This window comes from Cervus elaphus, chromosome 4, assembly GCF_910594005.1.
Source record: "Cervus elaphus chromosome 4, mCerEla1.1, whole genome shotgun sequence".
NCBI classification, from domain to species: Eukaryota; Metazoa; Chordata; class Mammalia; order Artiodactyla; family Cervidae; genus Cervus; species Cervus elaphus.
In genome coordinates, this window is record NC_057818.1 from 53863326 (window position 1) to 53877530 (window position 14205).

General features: G+C 52.9%; 2 protein-coding genes across 2 annotated transcripts in view; one reads left to right on the top strand and one right to left on the bottom strand.

Annotated features, from left to right (window-relative positions):
* The window catches only part of SYMPK (symplekin scaffold protein), a 33668-nt gene extending 28063 nt beyond the window's left edge, over window positions 1-5605 (bottom strand). The window contains exons 1-3 of the mRNA XM_043899544.1: window positions 5406-5605; window positions 1272-1395; window positions 1063-1128 (exon numbers count right to left, since the gene is read on the bottom strand). Coding sequence (XP_043755479.1) covers window positions 1063-1128; window positions 1272-1376 — 171 coding nt within the window. The 5' untranslated portion in view covers window positions 1377-1395; window positions 5406-5605. The remainder of the gene's footprint in view (window positions 1-1062; window positions 1129-1271; window positions 1396-5405) is intronic.
* Window positions 5606-6261: 656 nt separating this feature from the next.
* FOXA3 (forkhead box A3) lies at window positions 6262-12990 on the top strand. Its single transcript, XM_043899546.1, has 2 exons — window positions 6262-6523; window positions 11293-12990. Exons 1-2 carry the CDS (start codon window positions 6455-6457, stop codon window positions 12283-12285), a joined length of 1062 nt encoding a protein of 353 aa, XP_043755481.1. The 5' UTR covers window positions 6262-6454; the 3' UTR covers window positions 12286-12990.
* The last annotated feature ends 1215 nt before the right edge of the window (window positions 12991-14205 follow it).

Genomic DNA, 14205 nt, shown 5'->3' on the forward strand with positions numbered 1-14205 from the left:
TTCAGTAAGAAGATGCTACAAGGCACAGGTCCTGGTGGGCCAGTGAGTATATGATATAGATGGAGGCTAAGAAAAGAGAGAGGTGCGCGGGACTCATACCTTCCTGAGGCTCATCCAGCAAATCTCTCTACCCTCCTTCTGTTTCTACTCCTCATTCAACTGCCACAATTCAGCAGGCATTTTACCACAGTGAGAGCCCATTTCCTGAGGCCCTTGTGTAATACCTGCCAGGCTGTTTGGAATAAGCCCTTCCCAAAGACGCTCTCACAGAAGCTCAGTGCCTATGAGCCAAGGCACTATTGGTGAACAGCCCTGACAACCACCCATGAGGGAGGCCCCGTCAGAACCCCACTCGCTGCTGAGGTGGTGTTGGCTACTCAAGGCCATGTGCAGAACAAGTAGAACTGGGGTCCCCTGAACTCCATCTGCCTCCTGTTCTGAACCACACTCAGCAGCCCTTGACTCCGCACCTCTTTTGCTTCTGTACAAGCTACTCTGCCCTCTGCCCAAGACACCCTCCCACTCTCCCTCGGCCTGGTTCTCTCTTCCTCCTCCAGGTCTCAGCTCAATTAGCCCTCTTCCAGGAAGCCCTCCCTGACTGCCCGCCACTAGGCTGGGTCAGAAGCCCCGCTCTGGGTTCCACACCCCGCCAGGTGCCTCCATCTCAGCCCTGCCCACTCTGGGTCCTCACTGCTGGGTCACCTGCATGTCTTCCCCACTGCACAGGGCTCTGGCGGAGAAGAAACCCGAGGATCAAGAGCATGGCACTTGGAGTCTGAATCCAGCATTCGGGTCCTAATTCCGCCAGGTCCTAGCAGAGTGACCTTGGGCTAATTTAAGCTCTGAGACTCTACTTCTTTCTCTGTAAAACAGAGAAGAAATCACCCTGCCTCAGAGAGCTTTTGTGAGAATCAAACGATAGTGTGGCCAAACAGCACTGTGTGCCGTATCCTGAGCGCTTAAACGTGGACATGAGCATTAGTACCAGTGCCCTCTTCTTCCGAGGTTCCCATCCCAGCTCCTCTTGTCCTGCTGAGTCCAGCATCACCCTCTCCCCCTCACCTGCTTGAGCACTGTGATCTTTGAGTCGTTGGTGATCAGTGCTGCCTGGTTCAGGAGATCCACCACCTGGAAGGAAGGTGAAAGGCAGGTCAGGGTGCTCACCTTGCCAGCCCAGCTCCTACGGCACTCCTGAGATCTTCCAGCTAGGTGTGGATCGCCCCAGAGAGGGCCTGGGCCTCCCCACTCCAAACCTATCTCTCCATACTCACTCTCTCTGATGTGGTCATGCCATCGATGCCCGGCCCCTCCTCTTGAGTGAAGAACTGTGATGCCACGCTCCGGCGTGTGACGCTGTCCCCACTGCTGCCTGCCATGGCTGCTGCCCGGTACTCCCTGGAGAGGAGGATGGAGCAAGTTCTGGGCCTTTACCCCACTCTCTATGAAGGGCTCAACCCTCCTTCCCAGCCTGTTGGGTCCTTTCAAGCCCCTCCCCCTTCCAGAGTCTGGATCTGACTGTATGTATTCGTGGGGTTGTAATCTGGGGGAGACTGGTGTCTCCCGGCTAAGAGGCTGTACCCCGTGGAGAACCAAGCCTCACCCCCAGTACTTTACAGAGAGCAGGCTGACCACAAACAACTGCTGCAGGACTGAACAGATGCACAAAGAGCAGCCACCTGTCTGGCCTCAGTGCCCCTCGTCTCTCCAGCCGGGCTGTACTCTGGACTGGACGCCAGAGCAAGCTTTCTGAAACACAGCTCTGGGTCCTCCACACAGTAGGTAAGTACCCAATACATCAGAGAAGACCTAATCAAATAAATTATACTTCTGCCATTTTCTGGAATATTATGACCCTGTGTTTTAAAACAAGTGGGGGATATCTCTGGATATCTCTCCCAAAGTCACAATGACAAAATCAAGAAATAAGAAGGATATCAATTACAGCACTATTCCTAGTAGCAAAAGAGTCTTCTCAAATAAGGAGACGGACTGAAAAACTGCAATATATCCACAAAATAAAATACTATGCAACTGTAAAAAGGAATGAGGCATATCTCTCTGTGTGCTGATAAACAGTGGGCTCCAGCACATATTAAACTAAAAACAAGCACAGTGAAGGCAATGTTTACTGTATGTTCCCTTTTCACAAAAGAAGGGAAAAAGATATGTATTTGTTAAAAAAAGAAAAAAAGAGTGGAAGGATAAACCAAAAAGTAGAAAAGGCAGGAAATAGAAAAAAAAAAAAAAAGGATGGGTCTCAAAGAACGATCATCATGAAAAGATGACAGTGACAGTCTGCTGCCTCACAGAGGAATGTATACAATTCAACTGATTTTTGTCAAGTTTGTGTATGTATATACACAGAATGACCTGAGGCAAGAAACAGCTGGATCTCAGCTGTCTCTTCTGTAAATCAGGGATAGTAACAGTGTTGATCTCCCACAACTATTCTGAGGATGAGATGAGTTAAAACACATAGTAAACATGAGATAAGTATAGCGGATTTGCACGTGCAGGGAAAGAGATCTGAAGACTGTTGCATAAACTGTTAATAATTTGAGGAGGTGCAAAAGATGCATCTTTTGAAAGAATCATAATATACCGTACACAGCAGTTTATACTTAACAGGTATCTGCTGAAAGAATTGACTATCCAACAGCCTCCTTCCTAGTCTCCCTGCTGCCCGTCACCCCCACATCTCGCTCAGAGTCAAAGCCAAGTCCTCACCAAGGCCAGGGAGACCTTACACGATCTGGCTCTTCAGTGTCTGCTCCTCCTCTTGGCTCTTTCTGCTCCAGTCACTCCGGCCTCCTGTCATCACACCAACACATCCCTTCCTCTAAGCCTTTGTGCTTCTCTTCCTTCTACCTGGATTACCCTTCCCTTCAGATACTGCCACACCTCCCTTCCTCATCTCCTTCAGGTCTCAACTCAAATATCCCAGCAGTGAGGTCTTCCCTGACCATCTTATTTCAAATTTCCACTTACTCTCCCTCACCATCTGTGTCACTTTGTTTTTCTCCATGGCATTTATCATTATAAACACACTACATATTTATAAGCTCCATGAGGGAAGAGGTGTGTGTGTTCACTTTTTCTGTCCCCAGCATGGAACAGTGCTTGGCACCGAGTGAAGAAGAAGTGAAGTCACTCAGTCGTGTCCAACTCTTCGCAACCCCATGGACTGTAGCCTGCCAGGTTCCTCCATCCATGGGATTTTCCAGGCAAGAATACTGGAGTGGGTTGCCATTTCCTTCTCCAGGAGATCTTCCCGACCCAGGGATTGAACCCGGGTCTCCAGCACTGTAGGCAGACGCTTTACCATCTGAGCCACCAGGGAAGTCATCTAGTAAGTATTTAATAAAAATCTGCTGAGTGTGACTTCTCTGGTGATCAGTGGTTAAGACTCTGAACTTCCAATGCGGGGGACACAGGTTTGATCCCTGATGGGAAACGAAGATCCTACATGCCATGCAGTATGACCAAAAGATTAAAAAAAAAATCTGCTGAGTAAATGTCAGAGGGCTTCAACAATCACTGGGCTTAGTATCCCTCAGTATCCCTTAGTATGCCCTTTGGCTCTAGGAATGCTTGAAAAATAACAGCTAATATTTATTGAACATTTAATATGCCCTGGGCACAATTCTCACATAGTAACTTATTTAAACCTCACAATACCCTGTAGCCGATCAGGCTCCTCTGTCCAGGGGATTTCCCAGGCAAGACTACTAGAGTGGGTTGCCATTTCTTCATCCAGGGGAGCTTCCCAACCCAGGGATTAAACCTGAGTTTCCTGCACTGCAGGCAGATTCTTTGCCACAGAGCCCCCAAGGAAGCCCCAGTTCCCATGTTACAGATGAGGAAATGTGAAGTTCAAGGAAGTAAAATCACTTGATCAAAGGCTCACAACTTGTAAGATGCAGACCCAGCAGCCTGGCTGCAGAACCTAGCCTTCTCAGTAACATGCTGAACTGCCTCTCTAAAAAGAACTGCTTCCCCTGCCCCCCAGTTCATGCAAATTAAAGGTCATGGCCACCCAACAATTCAGTATACTGCTGTTTCCCAGAAGAACACAATGAACGCTTTCATGATGAACTTTTCTTCTCTTTTCATGATGAGAATACACTGAGTCACTCAAACTTTTTACCTGGTGTCCTTCCTCTTCCACGTTTTTTTTTTTTTTAATGTGTATCCATAATTCCTTTGGGCTTCCCTTTTGGCTCAGCTGGTAGAGTCCACCTGCAACTCAGGACACCTGGGTTCGATCCCTGGGTTGGGAAGATCCCCTGGAGAAGGGAAAGGCTACCCACTCCAGTATTCTGGCCTACAGAATTCCATGGACTGTATAGTTCATGGGGTTGCAAAGAGTCGGACACGACTGAGCGACTTTCAAGTATTTACTTTTGTCAAAAGGAAGCATATGATAAGCGCTGTTTTCCATTCTGCCTTTTCCCTTAATATATGCTGCAGTCCATTCTTTATCTCTGGTTCCTTTTTTACCCCTTCCCTCATTCCTTTTTACAGTTCCATGATATTTTATTTTCTGACGGCTACCCGTCTTTTTCCTGCCAGTCTCCCTACTAAAGAATACCTGGGAGTGTCTTGTAGTCTTTTGCTATCACTAATAATCATCGTTTCCCCTTCCGTCTCGCTGTGCTCCTTAGAGAGTCCTGCCGCCCCACTCCCACCTGGAGTACGACGATTTCGCTCACATACAGAGTGGCCCCCTGAGAATCTTTCATTCATTCAACGAATCTTAACTGGGAGTTTTCAGCGCGATTCCGCAGTGTTGGGAACACAGCGGAGACCGACACACCCCCAGTCCCTACCCACCGTGGGGCTCCTGGTCACAGACAGGACTAAGGAGCCACACAAATAAAGGTTCAATAACAAGCGAGACCCCCCAGTGACATGAAGGAAAGGAACAGCGACCTATGAGATCGTCCAACAGGCGGATTTCGGGACGGAGGGCGGGAAAGGAGGGCTTCACAGAGGAAGTGACGTTGGTGCCAAGATCCGAAAGATGAATGGGAGTCAACCAGGCGGAATGAGTAAAAGGATGTTGCAGACAGAGGGGACGGCATGTGCAAAAAGCCTGAGGCGGGAAAGCGTATGGCGAGTTTGAGGAAATCGAAAGGCCAGTGCAGCTGTGCGAAAAGAGGGACCAGCAGATTGGCAGAGCTGAGGCCGGGGGTGCAGACGCGCCTTGGCGGCCACGTTGGAACTTTGCCCTGAGGGTACTGGGGAGCCACGGAAGGGTCCAAAAGCTGGGAAGAAACTGGGGTCCCGAGCGTCTCTGCTCCCTTCTCCTCTCAGTGTCCTCACTGCCCCCGACAGCGCCCCTACCCTTTCAGAGTCCTTCCTCCCTTCGTCCCTGGCCCCCACGCTGCTCGCCCCCCGCTCACCGCGGCTCCGGCCTCCGTCCCCCTCGCGCCCCCTCAGCAGCGCCTCTTCACAGACGACGCCGCCATCTTCCGCTCGCCGCCGTGACACTACGCAATCACTGCACTCGGCGGGTCGCTGGGAAATGGAGTCCACTCTGTACCAGTGCCTCGGCCCCTACCGCGCGAGCGGCTTTCCGCCCTCCCCCTCTGCGAAGCCCGGGCAGCCCTTCATTTCCGGCTTTCGGGCGCCATGCCTCTTGGGAAATGTAGTCCTGTGACAGGGGGCGGGACGGAAAGGGGGCTGGAGGCTTCTGGGAAATGGAGTTCACGGAGACTCTGGTTCCCTGGACGGCTGATGTTAGATTGAACAGAGTCGGGTAGGCGAAGCTCCTAGGTCTTGCAGGTTGTCTGCAGTCGCAGCGGGATCTGAGCAGAGGCCCCGATCCCCTCCACTTTTTTTCCTGGCCATTTACACAATCTAGAGCACTTTCAGTTATCAGAAGCTTCAGTCTTCCAGTCCGTCCAAAGGGAAATGTGGTTTCGAGGGGCTACTACCGGTCCTTATAGTAAGTAACACAGCGGAACCTCTGGAGACCACTCGGCTCTGAGCCCCCTTTCCACTCCAACAAGCCTTGCTGGCTGTTCGCCTGCTTCAGTTGAGATGATGAAAACCCTAAGTAGAAGGGACCTAGAGTTCTGCCCTCGAGGCTTTTAGAATGAGCAATTGTTTCCCACTTACAGCTCCCTCACTCTTCAACTGTCCCCAGGTCTCCCGTCCCCGAGCTGCGGATCCCGGCGCCTGAGGTCTGTCTCCTCGCAATCCCGCAGGGGGCGCCCCAATCCGGGCGCACCGCCCTCGGGGAGGCGGGAGGGGAGCCCAGGGCGGGCGAGGGCGGGGGTGTCCCGGCTATAAAGCGTGGCCGCCTCCCGCGGCGCCCTGGACGACTGGGACCCTGGGCGGTCGGACGGACGGGCGCGGGTCGGAACTCGGGCAGTGCCGGCCGAGAGATCCGAAACTCTCGGTTCTCCCCGGGCCGGAGCGGGGGTGGGTGGGGGCGCAGGCCCGGGGGATGCTGGGCTCGGTGAAGATGGAGGCCCACGACCTGGCCGAGTGGAGCTACTACCCGGAGGCGGGCGAGGTGTGTCCTCGGGGATGGCGGAGCGGGAATTGGCGGGGGAGGGGGGGCGGGCAGGAATCAGGGTGCGGGGTTAAATGGGGGTAAGGAACTGGGTGTGGACTCACACGGTGGCCCCAAATAGAACCTGGGAGCGGGGGAACTGGACACTCGGAGACCAGGTGTAAGGAGTCAGAGACGGGGGACAATGCATGGGAGCGCGGTTTAGGCAGGCTTGTCGGAGTGAGGGCTTAAATGGGAGTCTGGAATATTCAGCCAAGGGTCAAGTCATAGCTCATACATGAGGGCTGAGTGTCAGGGACCCAAAGTAAAAGGAATTAAAATGAATAAACCAAAGATAGAAATCAGAGTTCCGGGATACGGAAAGAGCTGAGGGATTAGGCAACGGGGTTCAAAATTAGGGGGAAATATAGTGACTAAGAGATGGGAGAGGGAGGTCACCATTAAGAGAAGTCTGAGCCGAGAACTCAGGGTTAGAATTTAGCGTGAAAGATGAGGGTCTGGGGTAGATGTAAGAATTGGGGTTCTGGGATGAGGATTGGGGTTGAGTTCTATTTTAAAGTCAGAAATAGGGGTAGGTGCTAAGGATAAGAGATGAAGATGGTCAGAAATGAAGCTTGGTTTGGGGAGTGTGAAATAACAGGTGATTTAAGAGCTGGGACTCAGATAAGGGGCCAGATGCAGTCAGAGTCAGGATCCTGAGAGCAGGGGGTAGGGGCAACAGCATTGGCAGCAGAAGGGGTCAGTGTCCACCTAGCAGGTCCCTACTCTTGACCCTCACCCCTCCCAGCTGAACTTCGGGGATCTTATTAGAGACCCTCAGCAGGGATTCTCCTTACTGGAGTCTGGAGGGTTTCAGATTTCGCCCACTCCCGACCCACCCCACCGTCCACCCATCTCCACAAATTGCTAATGTCCTTACCAGTCCCATCTCGGACAGGACAAGACTTCCCTGGAATAGGGGGCAGAGAATAATAATTCGCTTGCCCTAGCTGACGGAAAGTTCTTCCCCAGGTCTAACTTGCATTCCTCTTGCTGCAAGTACTCCGTCTTAGCCTGCTTGCTCTCTAGCCAACATTATGAAGTGGAGGTGGGACAGGGTCCTAGCCAGAAGGTTATGGGGGTCTGGATACCTGGGTTTCTAACTTGGATGGGGACTGTGGGCTTGAGGTGGGATGTGGGACTGCAAGGGTTGAGTTCTCCAAAGACACTAAGATCTGGGGTTTACAGGGGCCCCAGCGTGCCTGAGTTCTGGGTCTGGGGTTTGAAGCTGTAGGGTGGGACTCCTGGATACCCAGGCCTGCAAGCCTTGGCAAGGTGCCCAGGAGGGGCCAGTCCTGGGGCTGTGGAGGTGTGAGGTGCACGTGGGGTGGGGCAGGGAAGGGATTGGGAGCGTTGAGAGGTGGAGGCGATGTCGGTTCTAGGGTGGGGAAGGCAGAGACCAGGTTGGTGGTGGAGGCTCCCAGGTGGTAGGAGAATCTCAGTTGAACGCCTTGCATAGTTCAGAGCCTGGGGGTGTGCTTTAAGGGTACCAACTACAAATCAGTGTTTTGGAGGTGTATCTTAAGAAGTAAATTTCAGGGCTCTAAGCTGAAGGAGTCATTATTTGGGGCACAGCCTGAAGTTTAGGGGACAAGGTGTGTGGAAATTGTCTCTGAAATTGAGGGACGGTCTAGAGATAGTCAGCATTTGGGGGCATATTTTGGAAGAGATGACCTATAGGGGGCTGGAAATGGACGTACTGTATGAGGATCTCCTTAACCTTCCCATCAACAAAACCACCTCCTCCACCTGAGTCAGAACAATGAGAGGAGAAACTTCTGCACTCACTCAGCAACTGAGCACTGGGGAGAACCCCACACTGCTTCTTGCCCACCACACCCTTCTGCTGGGGTGATGGCACCCCCCTCCACCAGGCTGGCTCTTTGTCTAGAGGGAATTGGAAAGTTACAGCCCTCAGGCATCCCCCCAGGCCCCTGGTTCTCACCAATCAGCTGGTCCAACTGCTCCCCACCCCCGCCACTTTCTAGATGGAGAACCTAAAGCCTCTCGGAGTGTAGGGGCCACCTGAGGTCCTAGGCTGTGACCAGGATTAGAAACTAGCTTCTGGCTTCACACCGCCTCCCTGTGCTCCCTGTCACACCCTCCTCCAGAGACAATAAGGAAATGAAAGGGGAGAAATTCCAGCCTCCTGGGATGGGGGTGCAGGTCCCCTCAGGGCTTCCCCCCCAGTCTCAGCCCCGCCCTCACAGGGGAGATCCGGTTCAGACCCGGACACTGGGGGTTCATCCCAGCCCCGGGGCGTGTGAAAGCCGACGGTGGATTAGGGCAGCTGGAGGCTTGAGGTCAGACCTCAAGGAGGACTTCCGTGTGGGTGGGGAGCCAGAAAAGAAGGGCTCTGGGGTCCCAGTCTGTCTTCCCCTGGGATACAAGAGAGTCTGACTGAGCTGGAGAAGCGTCGGGGGTCATCGAGGGATTCAGGAACTCTCTGTGGATCCCCCTGAGTTCTGACACCTTCTCCCCTCTCTCCAAAGGACCCTCTTCCCTTACTTTTGGGGAGGGACCACAGTCAGCCAACCACAGGGGAGACCAGTGCATGGGGGAGGGGAATAGCTGTGGCTCCAATTTCAATGTGAGACTTCTAGAGAGACGGTGGTGCCCAGGGAAGGGGCAGAGAGATGCAAAGATGTACTGAAGGAGAAGAAAGAGAGGGGTGGGTGGGAGAGGAGGAGGGTAATCAGAGAGAGAGTTCCAAAGATTGGAGAAAGGTGTGAGAGAGATGGGCAGGGGCAGAGGAGGAGAGAGATGGGGGCTGGGAGTGTCTTTTTGTGGGGGGGGGGGGAGGCAGAGGGAGAGATGAGGGAGAGAAAGAGATGGAGGAGAGAGAGACAGAGATAAAGGGAGAGAGTGTGGGGGAGGGGGGAGAGACAGAGGAGGGAGGGAGTGAGGGAAGGAGTGTAGAGGAACCGAGACTGGGAAGGAGATGAACAGACACATATAATGCCAACTGGGAGCGTCAAAGAGACAAAAGAAGAAAGAGCTACTTGGACAGACACGCAAAAAAAGACAGGGGAGAGTTTCTCTACTGGAATGCAGACCTGGGGTTGGTTACCACCTGTCTCTGGCTCCCTGAGTGATCCTGGCAGGTCCTTTTTCTCTCTGGACCTTGGTCTGTGCAGACACTTAAGTGACGGGGTGAGATGGGACACACTGACTCAGTGGAGGTTCCCATCAGAGCTAGAGCAGCACCCCCAGCACCCCCACCCCCCGGGGAAGAAGCAGGACAGACAGATGGACAATTGCCAGAGAATGGATGGAAGACAGGATGAAAGGGATAAATGCTCACAGAATGAGAAGTCCCCATCCACCAAGCTTTGTACTTTCCTTATTTATCTTGTTCACTTCCTGCTAGACTGACAGCTCCCTGAGGGCAGGCGTTTCCGTGTCTTGGTCACTGCTTTTATAGCTTGATCCAGAACACCCGTATGGAGCCAGACTGCCTGGATTCAGAATCCCAGCTCTCCTTCCTTGCTGTGTGATTCCTGGACAACCTCTCTGGGGCCTCAGGTTGCTCAGCTGAAAAATGGGTGTCATGACAGCGCCTCCCCCATAGTGTGGTCACAAGGATGAGAGCAGAACTTTCCTGGAAAGTGCCTGGAGTAGTGCCCGGCACACAGTAGGTGGTCAGTTGAATATTTGAGAGACGAGATAGTTACTTACAAAGACATAGCAATGTCTACCTTATTTCACTGAGCTAAGATGCACGTTCCCCCCCACCCCCCATTTGAACCTTTCTGAAAATGGAATGAGTTTTACAGTCAGTGGTGTCTGCAGATTATAATTGACAATGTTTTTTTCCATTCTTATTGACACTTAAAGTACTTCTGAAGCTTAGATTTGATGACATTTAATGAACAGATGACATATATTAAGTGGAAATATGTGATTTCTGATTTTCAGGTGCTTTGACTTATAAAGCTATAATTTTATAACCTAAAAGATGTATAGAAAGTACACATGTAGATTCCATTATTAGATAAATCAGCAGTTCTCAATTTTTTTTTCTTTTTGGTCTCAGGACCTCATCACACTCTTAAAATTATTGAGGACCCCAAACAGTTTTTATTGATCAGGGTTATAATGGCTGTTACCACATTCAAAGTGAAAACTGAGACATTTTAAAAATAGGCATTCATTCATTTAAAAGTAGCAACAATGTGTTAGTATAAGCAGTGTATTTTTATTAAAATAACTGTATTTCAGAAAATTTAAGGAGAGGGGTGGCACAATGACATTTTTGCCCATCTCTTTAGTGTCTGGTTCAGTAGAAGCCAGCTGGATTTTCCTAGCTACTTCTACGTTTGGTCTGTTGCAATATTCCATGTCATGTGGACTCTGGAAAACACTGTACGCTCGTGAGAGTAACCAAGTGAAAAAGGTTAGTCATATCTTAGCATTATACGAAAATGGTTTGACCTCACTGATCCCCAAAAAGAGTCTCAGACACTCCCCAGGGTGTCCTGGACCACACTTTGATAACTACTTAAAGCATGTGCACTCCAGTACATGGGACGTCGGAGATGGGGTCATGGAGAGGGGTGCGTGAAAAGGGGAGCAGAAAGAGAGACTTGAAGAGACAGCCATTTACAGAGAAAGGTAAAGACGGAAGGGCAAGACGGACAGACAAACGGACACAAAATGGGTCCAGCGACCCTTTGCTTACCAACAGCGTAGAGACTCACCACTTGCCATCTCTCCTTCTCTCCCTGTAGGTCTATTCTCCGGTGACCCCAGTACCCACCATGGCCCCCCTCAACTCCTACATGACCCTGAACCCTCTGAGCTCTCCCTACCCCCCAGGGGGGCTCCCTGCCTCCCCACTGCCCACTGGACCCCTGGCGCCCCCAGCCCCCACAGCGCCCCTGGGGCCCACCTTCCCAGGCCTGGGTGCCAGCACTGGTGGAGGCAGCAGCTCAGGGTACGGGGGCCCGGGCCCGGGGCTGGTCCACGGGAAGGAGATGCCGAAAGGGTACCGGCGGCCCCTGGCCCACGCCAAGCCGCCCTACTCCTACATCTCTCTCATCACCATGGCCATCCAGCAGGCGCCGGGCAAGATGCTGACCCTGAGCGAGATCTACCAGTGGATCATGGACCTCTTCCCCTACTATCGCGAGAACCAGCAGCGCTGGCAGAACTCCATCCGCCACTCGCTGTCTTTCAACGACTGCTTCGTCAAGGTGGCGCGCTCCCCCGACAAGCCGGGCAAGGGTTCCTACTGGGCCCTGCACCCCAGCTCAGGTAACATGTTTGAGAACGGCTGCTACCTACGCCGCCAGAAGCGCTTCAAGCTGGAGGAGAAGGTGAAGAAAGGGGGCGGCGGGAGCTCGGCCTCCAGGAACAGTGCGGGGTCGGCCTCCGCGGCCGCCGCCCCTGCCGCCAGTGTGGCCTCCACGCCGCAGCCGCAGGCGCAGCCCCCGCCCCCTGAGCCGGAGGCCCAGGGTGGGGACGAAGTGGGGGCTCTGGACTGTGGCTCGCCGGCTGCTCCCTCCACGCCCTACTTCACCGGCCTGGAGCTCCCAGGGGAGCTAAAGCTGGATGCGCCCTACAACTTCAATCACCCTTTCTCCATCAACAACCTGATGTCGGAACAGTCGCCAGCACCCCCCAAGCTGGACGTGGGATTTGGGGGTTACGGGGCAGAGGGTGGGGAGCCTGGGGTCTACTACCAGGGCCTCTATTCCCGCTCTCTGCTTAACGCATCCTAGCAGGGGTGGGGTGGGAGCGTGGTGGGTGGGATACGGCTGTAGCTCATACCATCTGGCTCTTGGGGCCTGACCTTCCCCGGGGACACCTTGCTCGTCCCATCTGTCAACATCTTGGTTGGTCTACTGCTCACCGTGGTGACTGCCATCACTGTGGGCATCGTGTTGATCCCCTGAGTACTATGATAGCTGCCACTGACATCACGGTGGGCCCACTGAGTACTGTGAAGACTGCCATACTGATCGATGTGATGAGGTTGACCTGTTGGGTCTTCGGATGGCCACCCTCTGGGATGACTTCTTGGTTGGCCCCTTGGGTGCTGTGATGCCCAGCCTCTTGGCTGAGCCTCTGGATGTGATGGTGGCACCGTTTCGGTTACGTCTTCTTTGGCCCATTGGGTGCTGTGATGGCCACCGTATTGACGGTCTGCCATCACCCGTGTACCGCTGTGCAACATAATGGCCACCACAGACAGCCCCAGTGTTGGCCGTGTCATCCCTGTCTCTGGTGTGAGCTGAGTGAAGGGTAGAGATGAGGATACTCCTTGTTTTTTGGGTTTTTTTTCTGGAGCCCATTCTCCCTCTGGTCCAGGAAAAACCAGAAAGGACTGATTAGGGTGTGGGGGATTTCTACTAAAGTCTGGTTCTTGCCGGGGAAGGGGGATACTGGCTGTGTTTGACCATTAAAGGCACCATTTCTGCCTCTTACTGAATGTGTCTTTTCCTTAGCCAGTGGGCCCTTTGAGGCTGAAACAACTGAATTGCTGTGTCCTGTCCCCTCTCCTTCCTGCCCCCAAGAGCCAGTTGCCTCTCTGGGGGAAGGGCTGGGGGAGGCATCGACCTGACCTTTGGCTCTTTGCTGTCCCTGACCCCAAGGACAGTTTGCTCACAGATAGCAGCCCCCGCAGCCGTGGGGCCGGGGCAGCAGGCGGAGGTGGCTCTGAAGTGACCAAGGCCATCTCCCCACCCCCACTCTCTCGACACATGCCTCTAGCACTGAGGTTCAGAGAGCTCTGGGACAGCTCAATTTTTGGTTAAGCTGGAGAGGAGGAGGGACAAACGAGGTGCTAACTGAAGGAGATTGTGTGTGTGTGTGTGTGCGCGCCTGTGCCTCTGTGGGTCATAGGGTATCGCTACAGCCATTGAGGTCCCTATGGTCTGCTGTGGGTGTTACCTATGGCTTGTATCCCTTAATTGTGTTAGTTTCTATGTCCATCCTCTGTGTGCTTACTGTAGGTGTCTCAGGATATCAGACTTCTGTGCGTCTGCCTTGTTTTTCGTGTGTGTGATTCTCTTACACACCTATCCCTTGGACCCTCTGGGTCTCACACTGTTGGATATGCCTCCCTGTATGTCCCTTTGTCTACTTGCCTGCTGCCTCAAAGAGTCTACCAGTGCCTACATCGGTGTTGTGGATCATTGTGTGTTTCATGTGTATTTCTGTGAGTCAGCATGCCTGTATGTCTTCTAAAAAGTATGTCTCTGTGACTTATGTCTGTCTTTGCCGCGTCCCTGTCACTGTTGTGGCTGTGTGTGAGCGTGTATTGGCTGGCTCTAGTGGTCTTTGTCTCTTTCACGTGCAGGTGTGGGGGAAAGGAGCTGACTCTTCCTTTGGGCGCTGGGGCCTTCTGGGGGCCTCTGGGTTTGGGGTCTAGGGGCTTCTATTTGTCCAGGTCTCTGCCTGGGCTCTGAGTCTGGTATCTGTGGCTCGGATGTTCCCGAGGGCATGGCTCTCTGGGAAACACAGGTGTGTTCTTCACGGCCCTTATTTCACAGGGTGGAAACTGAGGGCCAGAATGGGAAAGGCTGGGGCCAAGGTCATGCCATCAGGCTGGCTGGAGCAGGTGTCTTTTCCTTAGTTTGTATTTGCCTTTCATGGCTGTTGGCTCTGTAGCCACTCATTCATTTAGTCAGTCCATTCAA

Coding starts and splice junctions, on each gene's coding strand:
- FOXA3 (XM_043899546.1), top strand. CDS start 6,455: ATGCTGGGCTCGGTGAAGATGGAGGCCCACGACCTGGCCGAGTGGAGC. Junction 6,524..11,292: donor ACTACCCGGAGGCGGGCGAG/GTGTGTCCTCGG, acceptor CTCTCCCTGTAG/GTCTATTCTCCGGTGACCCC.